Source organism: Centruroides sculpturatus, unplaced genomic scaffold (assembly GCF_000671375.1).
Source record: "Centruroides sculpturatus isolate CEXI.00-Female unplaced genomic scaffold, Cexi_2.0 scaffold6, whole genome shotgun sequence".
NCBI classification, from domain to species: Eukaryota; Metazoa; Arthropoda; class Arachnida; order Scorpiones; family Buthidae; genus Centruroides; species Centruroides sculpturatus.
Genome location: NW_019384869.1, coordinates 1,174,602 through 1,197,294, shown reverse-complemented (window position 1 = coordinate 1,197,294; position 22,693 = coordinate 1,174,602). Strand labels below are relative to the sequence as shown.

Here is a 22,693-nt window from a genome sequence, read left to right as displayed (position 1 = left end):
TTTGTTTGGTCACTCCAGTTTTCATACACCTCCTTATATTGAAGTGAATTTAAAGACTTGTTCAGAACCAAAAAGTAGCAAGAGCAACAAATGGATCCCTTGACTTTCTGACTTTCCATTTCCAGGTCTGTACAGACTATATATATATATATATATATAGTATAATTTTGTTGAATAGCATATTATTTATCATCAATTTATATTGTTTTAAAGAAAAGTTTAAAATATAATTATTTATCTATTAAATAAAAATAATAAGTTACTTTCAGTTTGTAATTTAAATGGTCAAATTAGCAGTTTCTTGCATAAAAATTATGCTTGAATTGGAGATTGTATTACATAATCAGATGTCACAATTCATAACATAACCAATGCATTTCTTTTCAGTAATTTTTAACTGCATAGCAAATGCTGACCAAACATTCGTTATTATTTTATACTGCTCTATATTTGATTTCTGAGCACATTTCTTATTAATGCAATTCCAACTTCACTACATTTCTGCTACAAATAAATGTTTGTGGATGCTCACAAATTAAATAATAAACAGTTACCATTACTATCAGTGGATATTTTCCATATGAAAAGTATTAATTTTCTCTTCTAATTGTTAGTTCAATTAGAAGATCTGGGTGATCTAGGTTTTAGCCAGATCCAGATCTTCATGATTTATCATAGATAATATGAATTGGGGCACTATCCTTCATCCTTTGCCCATAATGGAGATAATTATGGCCAGTTTTATTATAACCTAAATGTACTAGTGTCTAATATTAATCAGTTAGTCATTCAATTTCATTAAATAATACTAACTACTGAACAGAACCTTATAATCTAATCTACAACTGAACAACATTTTAAGGAAACTATGTTATATATATATATATATGTAATTGTCTGATTTAATACATAGCTTTCTCTTAATAGTAAATTAGCAAAAACATATTAAATAAATCATTAAGTAAACAAATCTTACTTGGGGTTCGGATATTTTTTCCATCGTTATAAGATATCTGGACGAATGACTGGTAAGTACCTGTTCACAAAAACTGATCAATGCAAGGCAAGGATGGCTTGGAATACAGTCTTCTTTAAAACTACAAAAAAAATTATTTTTAGATAAACAACATTTTCCTACAAACAAAAATATGCATGCATATACATACAATGTAACATCCATAACTTAGTCTACAGCACTTAAGAAAAATATCATTTTGTACATATTTATAAAATTCATTATAATCTAAACAAAAGAAATGATTTATTGTTAAAAATGTAATATCTTCAAACAAATGCAAAAATATGTATGTATACAGTGAAGTAGACTAATTTATTGAAAATGCTTTACTATTAAAAAATATTGTCACAATAATGAGAGTTCTTTTAATGTTAAGTAAATACTTTTTTACTGTTGAAATTCCATCACGAAAGGAGGACATAAATTTCCTTGGATTTATATTATTTGCTATTGTAAATATAAACTCTTCATTTTTTAGAAGAAATTTAACATTTACTTATTTCCATTTTCAATATATTGACATTAAAAATTAAAAACAAAACTAATATTTTAAACTCTACTCTATGGGCACTAAGAAGACATATTTATGTAGATCTTGCCAAATCCATGATGGACATGGATATGGCAAGAACTATAATATGGACAGCTGGATGGGACTGAACTAAATATATCTGGGTCAACCTACTCGTGAAAATTTCTAAACCAATTTAAACTCAAACACAAGTCTCCTAGTGTGGCAGAATGTACCTTTATTGCCTCAGTCATCAACACTATCCAAATTTCTATCCAGATTCAAACCTGTTCTCCAGTGCTAGTATCGCTGCTGTTTTGGTCATTTGGCTATCTGTAATATTAGCTTCTTCTATATAATAAATACACTATGTTTAATCATAAGTCTTAACTTTTTAGTTTAAGATCTAGTCAGATTATTCTTGGGCTAAACATGACAATTATATAATTTGGGCTAAAAGTATGCTGTCAGGAAGCAATATTGTACTAAGTTCAATAGTTACAAGTTAAATTTAACTTATAGACATATATAAATTAAATCTATATTTTCTTTTGTGTGTACTATGCATGAACATCAGAATGCAAATTAACTACAGAACTAATAGAAAAATATATAAATTCATCCAAAAAAAATTTCATATCAGAATTTTTAAAAATAAACAGGCTACAGAAGTAACTGACTAATTAGTCAATGCCAGGAAACAGAATATTATGATTATAGAGTCAACATTAGTTTAATCTATTATTGAAAAGCCCAACTTACAGTAGGATTGGCTGGCTAACTAGATGGGAAATGATATACAATGCCCAACACATACTATATACAGTAGAGTCTCGAAAACTCAGCACTCGATAACCCGGCAGTCCAGATAACTCGGCCACACCCTGGCAGGGCAAAAAAAATCCTTAGTTAATTAATTTTCATTATAGACAACTTTATGTCTCATAAAGTATTTTTCTGAGGTCTGTCTTATCAGGTAAATTACTGTACACAGTGTATTCATTAATTTTCATTTTCATGTAGTAAAGGCTCTATGCCTTCATAAAGGACATACTTTTCCTTTGTTTAAGGGTATTTGGGCAGTTTATTCTCTGTTGTATTCTCAAGTAAACAATGATACAAGTACAGTACAGTATTTTCTGAGAAAACACTCATACTTATTTTTTTTTAACCCCATTCCCGATAACCCGGCATTTTCACAAACTCGGCCACCCTTCGGTCCACATTAGGCCGAGTTTTCAAGACTCTACTGTATAATAAATTATGTAAGAGTTAAATCAGAATCAAACCCAGCTCTACCACAGCAGTAAACTGGCATTCTTACCATTTGGCCATCCATATAAACTTAATGGATTTAAGTCCAAATATTTTCAGATATTATGATCAGTTTATATATATATATATAACTATAGATTTAAACTTTAAATATTTGATTCTTACATATACTATTCTAGAACATTAAATTGTGTAGAAAAATAAATTTCCTAATAAATATAACAAGTATTTGTATTGTATTTATTAATATACTAGCAGATACCCAACATCACCTGGGCAAAAAATAACAACAAAGATTAAGATTATTAGATTATTTCATACTTCTAACCCTTTTATTATATTATAGTATTTGATTTACATTTACAAAGGTTATCTTACATAAGGGTTTATCACACCATAGCCAATCTAACACATTTAAAAAATTTTTAAATTGTGTACAGTAGAAGAATAAAGAATTTTTAAAATGTGTTAGATCAGTCACTCAGTGTGATAAATCCTTACATAAGATAACCTTTGTAGTTATATAAATCAAATACTATAATATAACAAACATTAAAACGAAAACCATATAAAGAGTTTGGCTATTTTAGCAATTAAGTGCATAAAAAATATATATATTTTTTAAATTATATCCTTTTCTGTAAGAATTATATTTAGTTGATTATTTTCTTAAATNACATTTTAAAAAATTTATAAATATAAAATAAATTTTCTTTCATTTAAATAAAAAAACTAAATTAAATTTAAAATGCCAGAATCAGAGTCGACACAGTTTTCCTGACTCTGACTCTTCTGGCCAGAAATTCCTCCGGACTCTGATTCCAAACACCTGAAAATAGTAAATATTATCTCATGCATGAAACAAGTTTTAAAAAATTGTTATTGTTGCATTCACATCTATTTTCAAGAATAACCATATTTGAGTTTCCCACAAGATCTATTCTGAAAATTCATACTAAAAAGGTGTTGAACAAGATTACTTTACCTTATTTCATAACAATCAAGAAACAAGAAAGGTAATTGAATGTATCATATATTAGCATCTCGCTAATGATATATTTTATAAAACAATATATACAATAGAAAATGGCAAAATAATAATGATTATAGTGATTTTATACCACAACTTTAACATTCACATCTAATTCTAAGAAAAAAGTTTTGAAACGTTTATTTTAATAAAAATTAAAAGATTTATAAAAGGCTTAAATTATGTGGAAAAAAGTTATGATAAGAAAAAGAAGACATTTTAATTGAGTAAATGCTACATTTCCATTTAATATTTCTACATTTCAATTTTGTCTAATGTATAAACCAGATAATATTTAAAAATGTTTTCTTTCTTTATAAGACTAAATTGCTATTTATCATACATTTACACCTTTCAAAAATAAATAAATATATTTGAGAACTTAAAAAGTAACCTATCAAACAAATGTTGATAGGTTACTTTTTAAGTTGACATAATGAATCATCATTAAAAATAAATAATGAGTTTGGCTATTTTAGCAATTAAGTGCATAAAAAATATATATATTTTTTAAATTATATCCTTTTCTGTAAGAATTATATTTAGTTGATTATTTTCTTAAATTTTTTGCCAATAGATGGTGCTAAGTGTAAAGCTAGCAAATCTAATGTAGATAGAAATTAATTGATTTATAGAAATCCAATTGATATTTTAGGATGGGATGTACAACATTATAGTTAGAAGTATGTGAATGTAACTGCTAAGTTTCATAGCAATTGGTTGAATGGCCTAGGAGTGTATAGAGAACAAATATCCTCATTTATACATATATAGATTAAAACAACTCATTATCAAAAAAATTATTATTTACATAAGAAAATTTCACTCTTACTCTTCCTTGAATACTGGCAGCCAATATACAAGACGTCCTCCCAAAGTTAAACAAAATGCGCATAGATTCAACAAATCTTTAATTATATTTTGTAAACTGTATGTTATTTTTGACGGAATATGACCATCAATTCTACAAAAATAGTAAGTAAATTGAATATTTAATACAAAATAATATTTTTGTAATAAATAAAACATTAAACTTACAAATGAGTGGGAATAACATAATTTTTTTTGGTCCCAATCCGTTCAGATGCTTCCCGAATTCCATAAGGTGCTTATTTCAAAACAGAAAAAACATTTAATACTCATTTTTATTAAATTGCATTTCTTTGATAAATAGTATAAAACTTACGATCTGTAATAACTGCATCTATTAAAGACTGATTTCGCCACAAGGGTAGAGAAGCATCAGCAACTAAAACATCTAGATAACGATCTTGGAGATTATACTGTTTTAAATTGGACTTAATGCATTCATCGGGTTCTCTCTTCTTCTGTTTATATCGAGTTGGTTTAGCTTAAAATATTAAGTTTTTTGTTATTTTTATAAGAAAAAAGTAATTACAGCTTTACTTAACTAAAACAATTTATTTTATGTTTATGATATAAAATTATTTACTACTCATTAAGCTTTGTTATTATATTTCATATACTACACACACAATTACTACATTTAATAATACACAGTATATTTCTTACACTACTTGCATGAAATAAAGTATGACCAATATCAAAAACAATGTATGAAATAAAGTAACCAGGGCTGCGGAGTCAGTAAAAAAACACTCAACTCTGACTCCCTGATAATTTTAGTAGTCCAACTCCAACCATCGACTCTGGCAAAATTAAATGCCAAGTCATTTTATGGGGGGCAGAGGCACTCATAGGGGGTTACCCTACCCTGAACTCTAAAAGGAGCCCCAGGCATTTACCCAAATACATTTATAGTTAGTGTTTTTAATATTTAACTTACATTAATTTATTTANAAATTTTCTAGCAGGACAGTGCCCCTCCACATTGGAGCCTGCATGTTCGATGTTTCCTCGATGCTCAGTTTCCCAATTGTTGGATTGGGCGCGGAGGACCGATACCGTGACCTCCTAGATCGTCGGATATTACGCCCTTAGACTTTTTCTTTTGGGGATTTGTCAAGGACAAGGTTTACACCGGTGTCAAAATTTGTGACCTTCGACATCTTCCTGTGCACATTCACGATGCTGTTGCTGCCGTCATGCCCAAGATGCTTGAAAGAACCTGGTAGGAAATGGAGTATAGCCTCGATGTTCTACATGCAACAAAAGGAGCTCATGTAGAGGTTCAATGATTTTTTTTTAATAAAACACTTTGAGTTTTTCATCATAAAATGTGCATTACTTTACATCCTTCCTGAGCGGTAGATTTTTTACAACAGTTTCAAATGTGTCAAGTTCATGGTGGATACCCTGTAGTTCAAGATAATTAATTTTGCAAAACATATCAGACTAATATTCTGAATATTTTATTACATTTTCTAATAATAATATTTTAGTACAAATACAGTAAGACCTCATTTAGCACGTAGGATATATTCTAGACAACAAAGCAGTATTAAACGAGGTCATTTTAACCCACAGTAAATAGAGAAAGGGAAACATACGACCAAAAATAAACAAATTTTACTTTAATTTTAAGTTATTTTTATATTAATTTGCATAATAATATATGTTACATAACATAAACAAATGCACACAGAAATATAAAGTTCATTTTTGTGATGAAGGTCCTGGTTCTTCTGAAATTCTTAATTTTTTTGTGATGAACTCATCTAGTGTCATTTGTCGCTTTCTTTTTCTTTTGTTAAGCAAATGTTGGTAGCAGGAGTCGCATCCAAATTGCCTCATCTTGCTTTTGCACTCCTTTCAAAATCTGGATCATTTGCCACAATTTGATCAATGATTTTGGTTACCATTACCAAACTTTTACTAAGGAAATCTCTAACAAGTTCTTTAGGTTCTTCATTTTCAGAATCACTATTTTCTAGTTCTACATGAATTCCTTGTTCTGCCAATTCTTGAAGGTTGTCGTTGGTAAAGCTCTCACCAGAAACCTGCTGTAACTCCTCAATATCCTGCTCATCTACATCTCCTCGTCCTGTTGTACTGATTAGGTTGACAATTCGATCAACAATAGACTCTTCTTTATGCCTTCCATTTTACATTTTTTCAAATATCATATTTCAGACTTTAATTTTTCTATTTCTTTCTCCATGATTCCTGTTCTTTGCATTCTCCAACTCTGCAATAGACTCTTCTCATTGAGAATCCTTGGATACCTCCAGCCATAACTTCCACACACTGTTCATGCATTTATCAGTTAACTCTTGCCAAGTGAAGTCGAAATTGCCTCTGGCATCCATAATGTTATATTTTTTTCAAAATTGCACCAGATAAACATAGATTTAAGGAAAGTACAGTGCTATGACGAATTGCCACTTTTTGCTGATTAGTTTGTGTTCGGGAATAATCTTATTATATACAATGAAATGCAGTGATAATTTGAATAGGTATAAACTTTGGGCTATTTTTTTTTTAGGCTTCAAACAGACCACGTTATATCGAATCAGTATTAATGACCACGTTATATCGAATCAGTATTAATTGAGGAAGTGCTAAATGAGGTCTTACTGTATAAAATAATAACTACTTTATATTAATTTTAGTTTTTTATGTTAAATCCATCAGTCAAAGAATATCTTGGATATATAGATATCATAAAAACAATTTTAGGAGTGAAATAATTGTCCTAATCAACCAGTTATAAATCTAAACAGCTATTATATTTTAATTTAATTGTATAATACTATGTAGAAAATGGCCAAATAAAGATAGAATTGTATAGAAAATGTATACGTTGACACACAGTTTCCCAATTGTTGGATTGGGCGCGGAGGACCGATACCGTGACCTCCTAGATCGTCGGATATTACGCCCTTAGACTTTTTCTTTTGGGGATTNATTTAGCTATTATGTAGAAATATACAATTTTATATTCAGATAATCTTAATTTATTAGTCCTCAAAATCTTGTATAGTCCTATTAAATAATGCAGTATCTAACTGAATATTTTATCCTGAATTATTAAGCTTCTGAAATAACTTTTAAAACAATTGACTCTTATCCAAAATTTTCAAATCTGATGAATAAAAATACAGTAGAAGTTCATTAATCTAACACTCAATAATCCAGCACCCTCTAAAACAGGCATGGCCAACATATGGCCCGCGAGCCGGATGTGGCCCGTGTAATGGATTTATGTGGCCCGTGATTAATCTTTAAATATTAGCTACTTAAGTCCGAATATCTCGATGAAAAATTCTGATGCCTAAAAATAAGGTCAACAAGTAACTGTGCAATTAAAGTTAACACTCCATTACAAATGTCTTCAGCACAGTGTAGAATGTTGATTATAAAATGTATCTGTAATCTCTATGTACAATTTAGTCTCTATGGGGTGACACCACAATGAGATCTTTCACCACCTCAAAATCTTGCTAGGGCAGCCTCTGGTTCGGCCCGTGAAAAAAGTTTTCTTTCCAATTCAGCCTGGGGGCAAAAACTGTTGGCCACCCCTGCTCTAAAATGTAACCAATAATCCAAAATTGACATTCGAGAGAGTCAGGTCAGATACTCTCACTTGTGCATTCTTGTACTTAACATGTGTTTATATCAAACTCATTAAACAAGTTAGTGCAAATATCAGTCAGGATAAGATTTGAATGCATCACCTGATGTTTACAGATTTTTGACAAGAATTCGATCCACACTGCATCTGTGGCAACATTTATAAAAGAAGCTTCCCACCACAGCAAAGCTAATCATTTGAGTCACTCTTATTATGAAAATACAAAAGCATCCAGTAATCTGCTACTATTCTAGTTCCATAGATAACAGATTAAAAATCTTCTATATATTCATTGTAATTCAAAATGAACCAATACAAATATCCAAAAACTTATCACTGGAGGTTAAATTCAGAATAAGAAGCATCCCTGATGATGAATCAAAAGATTTGAAAGTACTCAGGACTTGTTATATGCTGATCATGTTCAACTGGTTCTCCAATAAAGCATATGTTGGATATTTGTGGAAGTTAGAGATTAGTCTTAGTTTGAGCTAATATAAACTAGTTAATCTAACATTATTATTGCAAAGTATTATATAATAACATAACTACGTAAAGATTAAAACTTGGATAATCATTTAAACAAGTAACAGTTCAAAATTTATTACCTGATCCAACAAATGGATCTAAAACAAGATCATTTTTTTTAATTTTTGCCATATTTGCCATGATTAAAGATAATGTTGGATCCATACTAGTATTACCAATAAATTTTCGTTGTTTTAAGTTAAATTTATTTATCATGGATCTTTGGCCGTCACATACCTATAAAGAATAATTTATNGCTATAAAAGTACCGTGTTATACGGGGGATGGTACCAATTCTCGAACCGTGTTAGAGCGAATCCGTGCTGTAGAAGTGCCATGTTATACGGGGGTTACCTGTAGTAGTATTAAATGGTGTAAGAAAATTTAATGTTCAATTTGTTTTCAGATTCGTCAATTAGATGATACTGCTAGTCGACTGATGCAAACTCACCCAGAAGCTGCCGAAACAATATACACAAAACAAAGTGAAATCAATGAAGAATGGACTCAACTGACTGCTAAAGCTAATGCACGCAAGGAGAAATTACTAGACTCTTACGATTTACAGAGATTTTTGGCAGATTATAGGTAACTTGGACTTTATTATAGAAGAAAAACATTAAATTTTTTTATTAAAAAGAAAATAAATATAGGTTCCTTCATTATCCAAATGTAGAGCATTACTATGAAACCTTTCATAAGCCAAACTGGCATAAAGTAAAGAAGCAATTACCATTCATTTTTTAAGTTCCTAGACCCAAAATTAACCTACCAAACATGTCCTAAGAGCTTTTTGTACCTAAGTACACATTTTACTAATGGATGCACAAATCATGATAAAGTGTAGATGCTCACAAAGTTCAAAGCTATGGTAGATTGATGCTGAGATGCTGAGTGTAGTTTCCAGGGAAAAAGTTTAGAAACACCTCTCACTGTTTAAAGTGCATAGTGCCTCTAAAATGGCTCACTGAAAAACAAACACTAAATGCTATTTTTGCTTTTCATTTTTTTCTGTAAAAGTGAAATCCTCTTTGAATTTCTTTCTGTTAGCAAAAACAAGTACTATTGTAAGTCTCTTGTAAAGTAGAGGATACCTGTATTTTATTTGTTGGATTAACTTTTCATTCATTTTCTAACTTAATTACATACACAACTGGTTTCATATTTTGCATATATAAGCCCAGTGCAAGATATAAATGCAGGGCCTTTTCAAGGCACTGAGGCTGAGCATTTACCAAGCATGGGCTCTAAGAAAATGTACAAGTTACATGTTAATGAAATGTTTAAAACAGCAATTCTTTTATTAACTTGTTTGAATCATTGATCTAAAATGCATTTCAGTATCAGTGATGTAAAAAATTGCTGTTTTAAGCAGTGTTTTCAATTGGTTTAAAAATGTTAAAGAAAAAATATTTAAGCTATTGTTAGAGAAATAAAAAACATGTTAATCAACAGTGACTAAATTATTAATAAATGTTATATATGACAAAGATGTTTTAATGATCTGATTACAATTATATATCATTACGGATACACTATTTCAAGTAAAAGTAGATTGAAACACTTTAAAATATAATACCAAAGTCATTTTCAAAAGTATAGTAACTATTTTTCTGGCTCTATTATAATAGAGGGAAAGTATGGTAATTGGTCAAAAAAATGACTCCCCAAGATTTTTACATTTTTGGAACTCGGGACCTTGAAATGTCAAGAGACGTACCCAGAAAAACTCATTTTATTCACACATTATTGGCATATTAATTTTACTTTCCTGACTCTGTTATATATAACATAAGAAAAGTATGGCAATCGATCAAAAATGACTGGTAAGATTTTTACATTTTTGCACTTCTCGATACTTCAGGTCTTCTGGTCTTCAGAAGACCTTGAAACCTCAAGAAATGCAAAATATTCGGGTTTTTCTGTAGGTATGAATGTTAGTGTTTGTGTGGGCACAATTTTGTTCACCCTGTTTAAAGCTTAATAATTCGTGTGCTTTTTGTCAAAAATTTCTAAAATCTTGCGGGAGGGTTTATGTATTAGGGAGATTAATGCTATTAAATTTTGGTGGTTAAGATCAACAGAGTGGGGAGATAAAAAGGAGTCATGTTGCATCTCGAATAAGGTCGGACTTAATGACTTTACTAGTTTTTAGCATTTACAATTTTTTTTTTATAAAACCCACCCCTTCCTCCAAAATTAAGCTTTTTACCAATTCATAATACAGTAGAGCATCGATTATCCAAATACCTATCAACCAAAACATCAGTTAACCAAAAGTGTTCCAGTCAGGAAATTCAAATTTCCACTAGTGCTTTGGCACTGCAATCTTTGGCTATATCTTCAATATTATTTTTGTTGGTGTGCGTGTTTTAGCTGGCAGCACTTTACTACCATATTGTATAGTTAAAAATTATTTCTTTATTCTGCACAAACAAAATAAACATATTGAAAAATATAAAAACAAAAAAAATTATATTTTGGAAGTTAATCTACTATCAAAAATGTTCCAATTCATACACATCGAGAGGATACTTAAGGACGTGCCAGTATTTGAATGAGGCTTCTTTTCCCCATTGTGAGCTATATTCTAGGACCTCGCATCGTGAGTGGTGTGTTTTGCTTCAGCTCGTTGGAGGATATAGCCCAAGTGGCTGACATCTCCAGATAAACCCAAGAGAAAGAAAGAGTTTTGCCTGTTTTGTGTGGTGTTTTTCTGAGGACTGTGTGTCGGGACGTGTGTCGTGCCGAATCAGAATGTTTTTGATACTAGATTAACTTCCAAAATATAATTTTTTTGTTTTTATATTTTTCAATATATTTACTTTGTTTGTGCAAAATAAAGAAATAATTTTTAATGATACAATAGCCATGATTATTATTTTAAAAAACTTTCATTAGGCTTAATGTCAATGAAAATCCAATGCAAAGCGACACACAACGGAGAAAAATTAAAAATATAAAAAGCTTTTAATAAAACTTCATAACAGATAATGCCACCAAACTTTTAAATGCTACCAAGAAAGTTAAGCTACTCATTGCTGGATTTTTTTAGAATGTAATATCTCTGAACTGAATCTTTCTCTCTTAGAATTATAATATTTTTAAGTCATAAATAAGTGATATAATAATATTAATAATTAAAATGAAATTATGTAAAATTCTATTTCATAATTTGCATCTGTTATTTCTGTTCTGATAATTAATTGATACAATTTTGTTTTCAGATAGTTGTTTGCAATTTATCAAGATAATTAAAAGAATACTATTATAGCATTAAATTTCAATCTTTCTTCTTTAGCATATTATTCTTCCATACTGTGTAAAGTAAATAATTTTAAATTGAATATCTATGTCACTGATTTTATAAGAATAAAACTAAAACAAGAATCAATATACATTAATAGAAAAATTACACCATAAACATCAGTAAGAAATCAAGAAAGATGTTATAATGCAAACTATTAACAGTATGGAAATTTTTTACAACTTTTTATCAATGAAATGTTATCAAAAGCATCAATAAAATATAATTTTCAAAACTTACTTCTATTTTCTCTAACTTTTCATCTTTTCTCAATTTCTTTCCAAAGCTTTCAATCCGAATTCTAAAGGATTGATCAGATTTTGAGTATTGTGCCTATAGTAAGTTATAAACATTTATAATAATAATAAGTAACATAATCAAATAGAATAATAAAAATTTTCAACAATACATTTACATATTATATTTTATTTGTTTTTAATGTAAATTATCTTAATAGAAAAAAATTTAGTTAAAAATACTACAAGACTCAATTTATGATAAATTTTCATACCAAAAACAAACATTCGATCAAGGAAGCAACTTTTTAATTTTGTTGAAACATTTCTGAGTTGTATTATCTTCTCGTCTTCAGTGACTTACTTTATATTCTAAACTAGAAATTCTCCCGTCAAGCTTGACAGAATATTTTTTATGAGAGAGTAGAGATTGAAGAATTGAAAAGAGCTTGACGTAATGCTGTTTCTGCAGTCCTTGACTAAGCCATTCTTACTCAATGTTGCTCAAGTCGAACTCCACGGCCTTTGGAGGTCTTAGTTGTTCTTATTCTTTTAAATCTAGAATTCACCTGACCAATTTTACTCTTACGCTTTTCCCTAGGCCTCCTTTTTTTGACAAAATAGCAAATCATTTTAATTCCATGTTGATAATTTAATCCAAAAATGAATATAAAAGCTGTCATTCCACTTACATTGCAATAACTGACGTTATTGCAAGGTAAGTGGAACGACAGCTTTTATATTAGTAATAAAATGGCATTTTTTAAATGTTACATTTTAAAAAGAACATTCTATTAATATTTATGTTAATGGAATATTAAACAGTTAGTGCTTAAAATGTAAAATTTGAAAAATGCTATTCAATTTAAAATCAATGTAAGTTGCTGAAGATGATAAGATATTACTCGTTAAAAATATTTGAACAAAATTAAAAAGTCAGCTCATTGATTGTAAGGTTTGTTTTTGACGTAAAAATTAATATAAAATATGGGAATTATTGTTCTCCTGCATCAAAAAAGTTTATTATATTTACTTATAAATATATTGAGAAATTTGCTTAGTAAAGTATTATTCTCATTAATATAATAATTTAATTTCATATATAGTAGAACTTGGTTAAGAAGGTCCCACATCTTAGTAACTTTAGTTNCAAGATCAGATAGCGATTTGGTTAACATAATTGGCAATGCACCTGCATAGTAAGTTGCAGTTGCTGCTTCAAGTTCCACTCCATGCCAATCTTTTCTTCCAGAATATGTTGTAAATTGCATTTACTTATTTCTAATTCTTAAATTTAACATGAGATGGCAGCTGAACTACTTACCTCCAGTCAAACTGCTTACTTTCTTAATAATTAATTAGTCTTATAGTAGCCCACTAAAGAATCTGGCTGTTTGCTTGAATATTTAAATTAATTATTGGATTATTTGTATATATTATTTCTTGGGAACATAATTGTCACTTAAAATTTTCCAATCTTTTCTTTAAAAAATTACATCCAAACATTCTTTTATCAAATGAACCAATAAAATATAAAATCTCACAAAATTAATTGTTTCTAAATTTATTTTGTATAACAAAAAAAATGTAGTGAAAATATAAAATGAATTAATTATAAGAGCATGATTTTATAAATAAATAAACATAACTTACTTTCCCAAAACACATCTTGACATTATTTTTCTTGCATCACTTTCAGATGAAAGATGGAATAAACAAAATGGCTAAAATAAAAAATATCACATTAGTAACATTTATTCTATTTATTTTATTTTTTTATCTTTAATACTTTTAGATATTTATCAAATTTTTTACAAAAATTTTTAAAATATATATACTAGATACAGTATATCAAAATTTGGTTGACAAGACTGTTAAACTTGAAAAGAATTGTTTATTTAAATATAAACACTAGTACTTTTGACATAGCATATTTGTCATTGTCTTCAGGTGAAAGATTGTAAATAGAACATGGAATTGTTTCTTTACAGTAATTCAGAAATGGAACGTAGCAATTTTCAAAAAATAATGTACAAAATGTTTGACTAAAATGTAGAACAAACTAAATAAGTAAAAATATAAATGTACTGTACATAAACATAACTGTAGAACATATAAACTAAAAGGGTTTCAATTTTCAAGAGGTGAGAGATACAACAAAAAGAGGCAAGTTATCATCATAGATGACTCTCCCAAAATATTATTATTGATTTGGTAGCACTTCCACTCAATTCTTAGTTTGTTTTTGGACAGAAAAACTGTGTCTTGTTCAAAAACTAACTCACTCTGGAAGGAAAGGAAGCCACTGGTAAACCTACTTATCAAAGGATTAACACTGATTTTCTTGTGATTAACTTGTGATGGCTAATTTCAACTCATCAACTATTCGACTTCTTTCAAGTGGTAGCAAGCAGGATGGTAACATTTGAATAAGAAAATTACTTAATACAAAGTTACAAGCAAATACAAAATATTTTGTAGGAGTTTTGAAAATGCCTAGTTTAAATATTTGGTACATTTTTTTGTGAAATTTGAGAGGTTGGCCAATTACCATTTAATATTTAGCTACATATAGTAGGTTAGATTTAACAATAGAAAAAATTTGAATGTCTTGAATTATCTTCACATGCAGGCAGAAGTCAATAATTATTTTTGTGTTGAAAAACATCAATTGCTATCCACCTGACCAATGAAACCGCACCATTCCATACCATTTAGTATTACATTCTTAGCAAGCACAAAACATACATATGAAAGTTTTCCAAGGTGCAAACTTTCAAATGAATGTTTGGTCTATTTGCCTCAAAATTTGATTTTTCATTTGTTTTTATTTTTGAATCAAGAATACAATATCAAAAATTTCCTGGGCAACACCAGGAACTTTGCTAGTAAAGAATAAAGAATAAATTAATACATGGTCTTTTATATTTTACTCTCATTGATATATTTATAAAATATAATTCAAAATCTAATAAAATTTATTGTTAATCTTATAAAAATAGTAAAAAGGAAAATGTCTGTAAAAAAGAAATTAGTTTAGCTTAAATAGAAGATTAACACAGGTTCAAATTACTAAGAGTAGACTACATACTCATTCTTTTCTGAGTGGTATTTTCTCATGTCATATTTGTTTTGAATTTATAAACTGTGCTGACTAATGTTATATTTTTTCAACAAAGAATGTTATAATTTTAAACTGTTATGGTCCTTAATCTTATATGAAGAACCATAAGGAACTTCAAAGATTACAACAATTATTAAAACTTCTATTAATTCTTACTTACAGCAATATGAAATGCATATATGGTAAGTAAGTACATTTTATTAATTTATTTTACAATTACAGTAATACCTCGACTTACACAAACCCGGAGTTATGCGATTTTCAAATCTCATCGATTCATCTTTTGTTTGAGCGCCACGCAACTCTTAATTACTCACTCCTCCACACTATTGTTCAGCTTACATGTTCGGACATGTTGTGCAGAATCGACGCATAGCTACAATTTATTTTGTGTTATTTATTTCTGTGTTTGTTATATCTACGGAGACTTAAGAGACTCTACTATGTCATCCAAACAAAGTAGAACTGATTCTTCTGCATCATACAAGAAAAGAAAAACTTTATCTTTGGAATGTAAAGTTAACATTATTAAAGACTTCAATACAAAAATGAAAATTTGTGATTTGGCAAAGAAGTTTGATTTACCAGAATCGACGGTCAGAACAATTATAAAAGGTAAAGAAAAAATTCTCAAAGCTGTGAAAAATGCTCAATCTTTACATTCAAGCATCATTTGCAAACGTGACGGTATTATTGCTGAGATGGAAACAATATTAAAATTATAGTATGATAATCAAGTAAATGTGAAAAATTGTATAATAATATAATTTGTTATACATATGTATTATCTAAGATTTTATTAAACTTTTTTTTTTTCTAAGTTATTGTTTTCTTTACTCTAAGGCCCCAATTAAAAATTATTTGTATGTATTTATATATGAAATTATACCTGGACTTACACAGTTATCGCTCGGTCCCACCTATTGCGTAAGTTCAGAGTATTACTGTATATATATCTATATTACTTTCTCTACTGATATATATATATATGTAAATATATATCAGTAGAGAAAGAAAAAATATTGATATATATATATCAATATTTTTACTTTCTCTACTAACATTATAAATGCAATGAATATAATGATGTAAAAAAGCAAGTTGTAATTAAATGTATAAGGGTTGCCCAAATGAAAAGTGAAAATACATTATAACTGGCAAACATTTATTGCAAATCTAAAAGAAATCTCCATGTTTGTTTAGGCAAAGATCCCATCATGTCACAAGCAGACAGATGCTCCTAGCAGAGAACTCTGGTGGTTGCTGGCAAAAAATTCTTCGACCCTATCCATCACCTCATCATCCTCACAAAGCTTTCTTGAGAGGTTCGAAAATGTGAAAGTTGTAACTCATCGCCAGTTTTGATTATGTCATCCATGCAGCAATTGATGCAGTGGAGATTATGGAGTGTGCCTGACCTGGTCTTAATTTATCTGGAATTGACTTGCAGCCTTCTCTGTAAGTATTGCACCAATTATTCACGGCTGTTCATCCTAAACAATGTTCACCATAAATATGCTTCATTCATCTATAGATGTCAGCACTCCTGTTCCCTTCAGCCACTAAAAACCAAACTACCACCCATTGTTTGATTCTGGATGCTTCCATCATAACTAACTTAACATTAATCTGCCAATTATTGGAGCTAAACTCTATTCTCGTTAATACAGCTGTCCCTTGATAGTCCAACGTTTTTTAATCCGACATGCTCAGTAGTCCGATGCACTTCCCATCAAGGTCACCGTAGTCCCTGTCCCCGTTACGTGTCTGCTTGCACAGAAGCATGTTGCAATATGAATCTCCCCACCCAATTTTTACACAATGACACATATTTCGTGTGTTTTCCGTGAGCAGTTCTGTTTGAACAGTTGGAGTAGGGAATATTGTAGGCTACTGCTAGCAAAACAATACCAAATATGTAATCACTTTCAGTAATCTGGACACTTTTGGTAATCCGACACGCCTTTGGTCCCATACCTGTCAGATTATCAAGGGACATCTGTACTTAATGCAGCCTGTGCTTCACCTACATTGAGCATACTTGCCTGTAAGGTGACACACCAACTGCTACTATGCACGATGAAATATGATGTGTCCATTTTTCAATTGGGCAATCCTTATATATTTAACGCTATAGTATATTCATAGCTATTTCTTTAGTTTTGAAACTTTTTTAAACTAATAAATATGTAAATTAGAATATTTTAAACTACCTGTTCTGATGGTTCTTCAATCCACGATAATTTAATATCAAACATTGATGCTATAGAGTTTATTTCCTACAAAAGAAATAAAATTACTTTTTCAACTGTAATTGTAAATAATGATTAACAGCATAAATAATAATAAATAAAATGCAAAGCCTAAGATATAAATATAGAAGGCATGATATTGTCTTCAAAAAAACTTTATTTCATAAAAATTAGTTTAAATTCATTAGCATGTAAACAATTCTCAAATTGATTTTCCTATTGATACAATTTTCAAGTCATCAAGTATATAGAAAAAATAAAAATCATTCTGACTTAGGAATCTTTATGTTTTGAGATCTTTTGATCTCAAAATATGAATATTCCAAAAACCTGGAGGGTCATATGTGACAGGATTACAGTCTTGTTATAAAACATTTGGGAAAGTAAAAGCCAACCTTCAAAGATATGAATATATAGTACTTCTTAAATTTTTCCTCTCTTACTTCTTTTTTAAGATGTTATTTTGTTCCTTTGTTACTTGTAAGTATAAATAACTAGCAATTATTTATTGTGATATTGTCACAATGTCAGGCTGCAATTTTTGAACATATTTTTAATTTATTTAATTTAAAATATATTCTCTCCACCTCAAATTAGTAATGCCTTGCCCCTGTACATTGTACTTTTCCTTTAACAATAGAGTTGTGTCGGTCATCAATCTAACACCTTTTGGGGAAACTTTTGAACTGAAATAACATGATTTCTGGTTTGCATCGGAAATTCTTATATAGTTAATTGAAGCCTTCTGCCCCTAAATATGGAAACATCATTTAAACCTTAGTAAAATATATATTTTTTTTTAATTAAAGTTACTACTTTTGAGTTTTCCAGCCCATCTTCAGAAATGTGTAAGGGCAATTTCACACTAAACCAACCAAATTAGATTGATTCCAAGTTGTGTTGCCATGACAATAGGTTGTTTGACTCGATACATATATTAGTTCTGCCAATAGCTCTAATGCTACAATAAGGGAGTAATAAATATTTCTGCCACGCGCTTTGATCATTTCACAGTGTAAGTTTGGCTTGAGCATAGGGAGAGTCAGCTGCAAACATCCAAAATTCTTTTAATATATGAAATTTTCTCATTTTTAACTCAGATATTTCTTTTCTCTTTTTTAAAGGACTGCTTATAAATACTGTTTTAATCCAGTTTTGAATATTATTTATTCATAAATGTCATTAATATTTATATTTCTATTAACTGTCATTTTCACAATTTTAAACTTTAAATTTATTAGACCAGGGATGGCAAACCTTTTTCAGTCCACGTGCCATATAGTAAGCGTTTTATCTTTAAAAATGTTCATGCATGCCAATGTTCTGGATTTCAGACATCTATGATTAAATAAATAAAATGAATATGCTTTAATTACAGTAAAAGTAAAGAAGCTGATTGAACAAAAAGGATAAACTGAAATTGTATGATGTTACGTGCCAGATGCTTTCTCAGACGTGCCACTTTGGGCACATGTGCCATAGGTTTGCCACCCCTATTTTTTGCGTTTTTTTAAATAATTTTTGTGACCTGTGTATTCACCTCTTGTGTTTAAAAACAAAAGTATTTTATCTGTGTCGTTTGAATCGTTCTTGTGTATTGTCAGGAGTAAAGGTGAATAGCAATAGGAAAAGCAAAGCTTTTGAATTGAATTCCAATTTCAGAATTTGGAGAAACTCATAACTGTAATCGACAGAGAGTGGATTCAACTGTTAAGAATTGGCAAAAAAGATTTCCAATTGTCCAGCTTTTCATGAACAAATTATGTTGTCGACTTTACAAGATTTTTCCTTAAAGTTTAAAATGCCAGTAATTTTTGTAGAACAATGGTGCATTTACGTGCATTTAATATTTTTTTGTGATTAAACAAAATAATTAGAATTGTATTAATAAATCTAATTTTCTTTATCTTTAAAGTCACACCTCGTACTATATGTGAGATCGTCTTATATGCAAGTAAATACTGTAATTATTTTCGATTTACCCACATCCTCATCTGTAATTCAAATTATCATCTTACAGTAGAACCTCGAAAACTCGGCCTAATGTGGACCGAAAGGTGGCCGAGTTTGTGAAAATGCCGGGTTATCGGAAATGGGGTAAAAAAAATAAGTACAAGTGTTTCCTCAGAAAATACTGTACTGTACTTGTATGTATTGTTTACTTGAGAATATAACAGAGAATAAACTGCCCAAATACCCTTAAACAAAGGAAAAGTACATCCTTTATGAAAGCATAGAGCCTTTACTACATGAAAATGAAAATTAATGAATACACTGTGTACAGTAATTTACCTGATAAGACAGACCTCAGAAAAATACTTTATGAGAGCTTTTATACTTTTATAAAGCTGTCTATAATGAAAATTAATTAACTAAAGATTTTTTTGCCCTGCCAGGGTGTGGCCGAGTTATCCTGAGTGCCGGGTTATCGAGAGCCGAGTTTTCGAGGTTCTACTGTATTAATTTTTTATAAACCAAATATACTTTTTATTTCTTTATACACGGTATAAAATTAAAAAATGTAATTATGAATAAGATTTTTTTGATAGAACAGTAGAAAAAAGTTATAAAGATGCTTAAAAACAGTAAAACTACCTACTAACCACATAGATAAACCAACAACTTCTCGCCCTAATGCAACTCTAGTGCCAGCTATTGGCTACTTGACAAATTAACTGTACTTTACAGCATAGCTCAAAGACCAGTATATCCTTTGATTCCAATACTACTAGTAGAAGACCTACCATATTTAAAAAATTAAATATCTGTAGTCGAGTCAGATCAGTAGAGCTTCAGCCAATAAGACATTGGATTGACGATAAACCTACGTAACAAGAAAGATCAGAAAAAAATAGACTTTTCAGAGTCATTGATAAAAATCTGTGAATATACAATATTAGTCAGGCAGATTACAAAGATATTTTTTAAAAAATTACAATAACTGGCCAGTGTTTCGATTTGCAACACTCGTTCCTATCAGTTGTGACAAACAGACCACCAAAATAAGTGTATTTGACAGCTACGTTTGGCAGACTCAACGGTTCCGGAGCCTTCGAGTACTTTTCTGCCGAATGCCCTTTACGGTAGCGCCATTTCAGAATACATTTGGTATTTTGAAGTTACATTTAGTAGCGTCTTTCATTTACACTACCCAAAACTGACCAATGACGGCTGGTTTGTTCCAACACATACGTCATTCGTCGTTCGGCACAGACATAACTACATAACAGCTACTGACCGAAACACCTTCACTCTGTTACAACTGTCGACTCTGCCAAACGCAGCCAATGCAAATGCTTTTGCTATCGGTTAATCCAATTGTTGGATCAGTCAGGTCAGCCAGATGGTCATGGTGTGAAATCGACCCAACAAATTCTAACACTACATTTGTCACAATAGTTTTAGCATTCACTACTGAGGATGGACTAGAAAGACTAGAATTACTAGGGAAAAAAAATGAAGTTTAATTTGAAATCAGATTAATGTTCATTATTATTAGATTAAAAAAAAAATCTATTCGCTTACCGCTAATCTAAACTTTGAATGCTCGTGTGCATACCATAACAAATATTTACTAATTCGCTTACACATGTTACTGTAAATTCAAATTTCACACGAATCGTCTGTACAACTCAACACACTGCACTTAAGTGTTGCCATGGGAAATATTAATGACGTTAATAAATATTAAGTAAAATTATATTGAAGTAATGCGTGTCTTAAATAAAATATAATTGATTTATTTCATTAATGATTTGTATTAATATTAATTTAGTAATAAGATAGATTTTCATATATCGTGAATGATGATAGATTTTTTTTTTTTTTTGTTTTATTTGAGCTCTCTGCCCTGTATGAACTAACAGGACGTGTTATTAAATCCGTCGAGCCCACAACGAAGCGATCGGATGGTGACGGACGGGGTCCGACATATACGAAAAAGATTACTTTGCAAAAAGTTCCTGGAAATGTTTGACTCGTCTGATTTCGATCCGAGTTTCCCGAAACAGTAGGCTGTCACCTTAACCCAATGGTTTCAACCGGAATACGCAATTACACTCACAATCAGTAGCGTCCGCAGACTAAGAATAGGGGGACACAAGCTATAAAAAAGGTATCGTACTTTATACAGGGAGCTTCGAACTATATGATTCAACGTCGGATCAGCGCTCCAAAAAGCTGGCGCAGGTTGCATTCGGGTCTAATTTGGCCTTGAAAACAAGGAATGGTGTTTTGGTCAACATACGACGAAGTTGCACATGGCTCAAATATCGTTTATTAGTTTCTTTTATATTTAGAATAGGCTAGAAGTCACGAATTTTCTGTTGTTTGAAACCCCTTAGGAATTAGGAAAGGGGCAACTGAGACGAAAAGGGAGGCACGTTCTCCAAGCAGTAGCGTAGCGTAGTGGGGGCGGCAAAATTTCACAATAAATAATAATATCTTGTAAGAATTTGAACCATTTTATTTCATATTTTCGTCCACCTATGACTCGGACCGATTGACATGAGCACGGAATAGTGTTACCATCCATCCGGATAGTCCGGGAATCGACTCGCCGTCCGGCGCAACCTGTTGACCTTTTTTTTTATGCTTGTACGACTTATTCGTGTATATATATATATATATATACACACCTCCAATATCCAATACAGCTAAGTCACTTGCATTACTCCTATCCAAGTCTCCCTACTCACTAACTGTAACTGATTTAGAACCAGCATGCACTGCACATTATTCTTCGCATTGCAAAATGACATACGCATGCGTCAGGAACTTCTATTCGAACAAACCTCACCTGCCGTCCGGGTCAGCGATTTTAATAAGGTGGCAACACTAGCACGGAATTTTTCATTACTTATTCTGTGACGAAACTGAATTTTAGTCTTTTAAATTGAGATACCTAAATAAGGGGGC

The 22,693-nt window shown here is 30.3% G+C and overlaps 1 protein-coding gene across 1 annotated transcript; it reads right to left on the bottom strand.

The window, feature by feature from the left end:
- Positions 1-900: 900 nt before the first annotated feature.
- On the bottom strand, positions 901-21,438 carry LOC111630847 (tRNA (guanine(10)-N2)-methyltransferase homolog). The gene is given in 9 exon segments (XM_023375011.1): positions 901-1,097; positions 4,667-4,798; positions 4,873-4,942; positions 5,021-5,185; positions 8,938-9,094; positions 12,405-12,497; positions 14,041-14,124; positions 17,738-17,803; positions 21,302-21,438. Coding segments are annotated over 9 exon segments (999 nt in total). The 5' UTR covers positions 21,368-21,438; the 3' UTR covers positions 901-931.
- Positions 21,439-22,693: the final 1,255 nt, after the last annotated feature.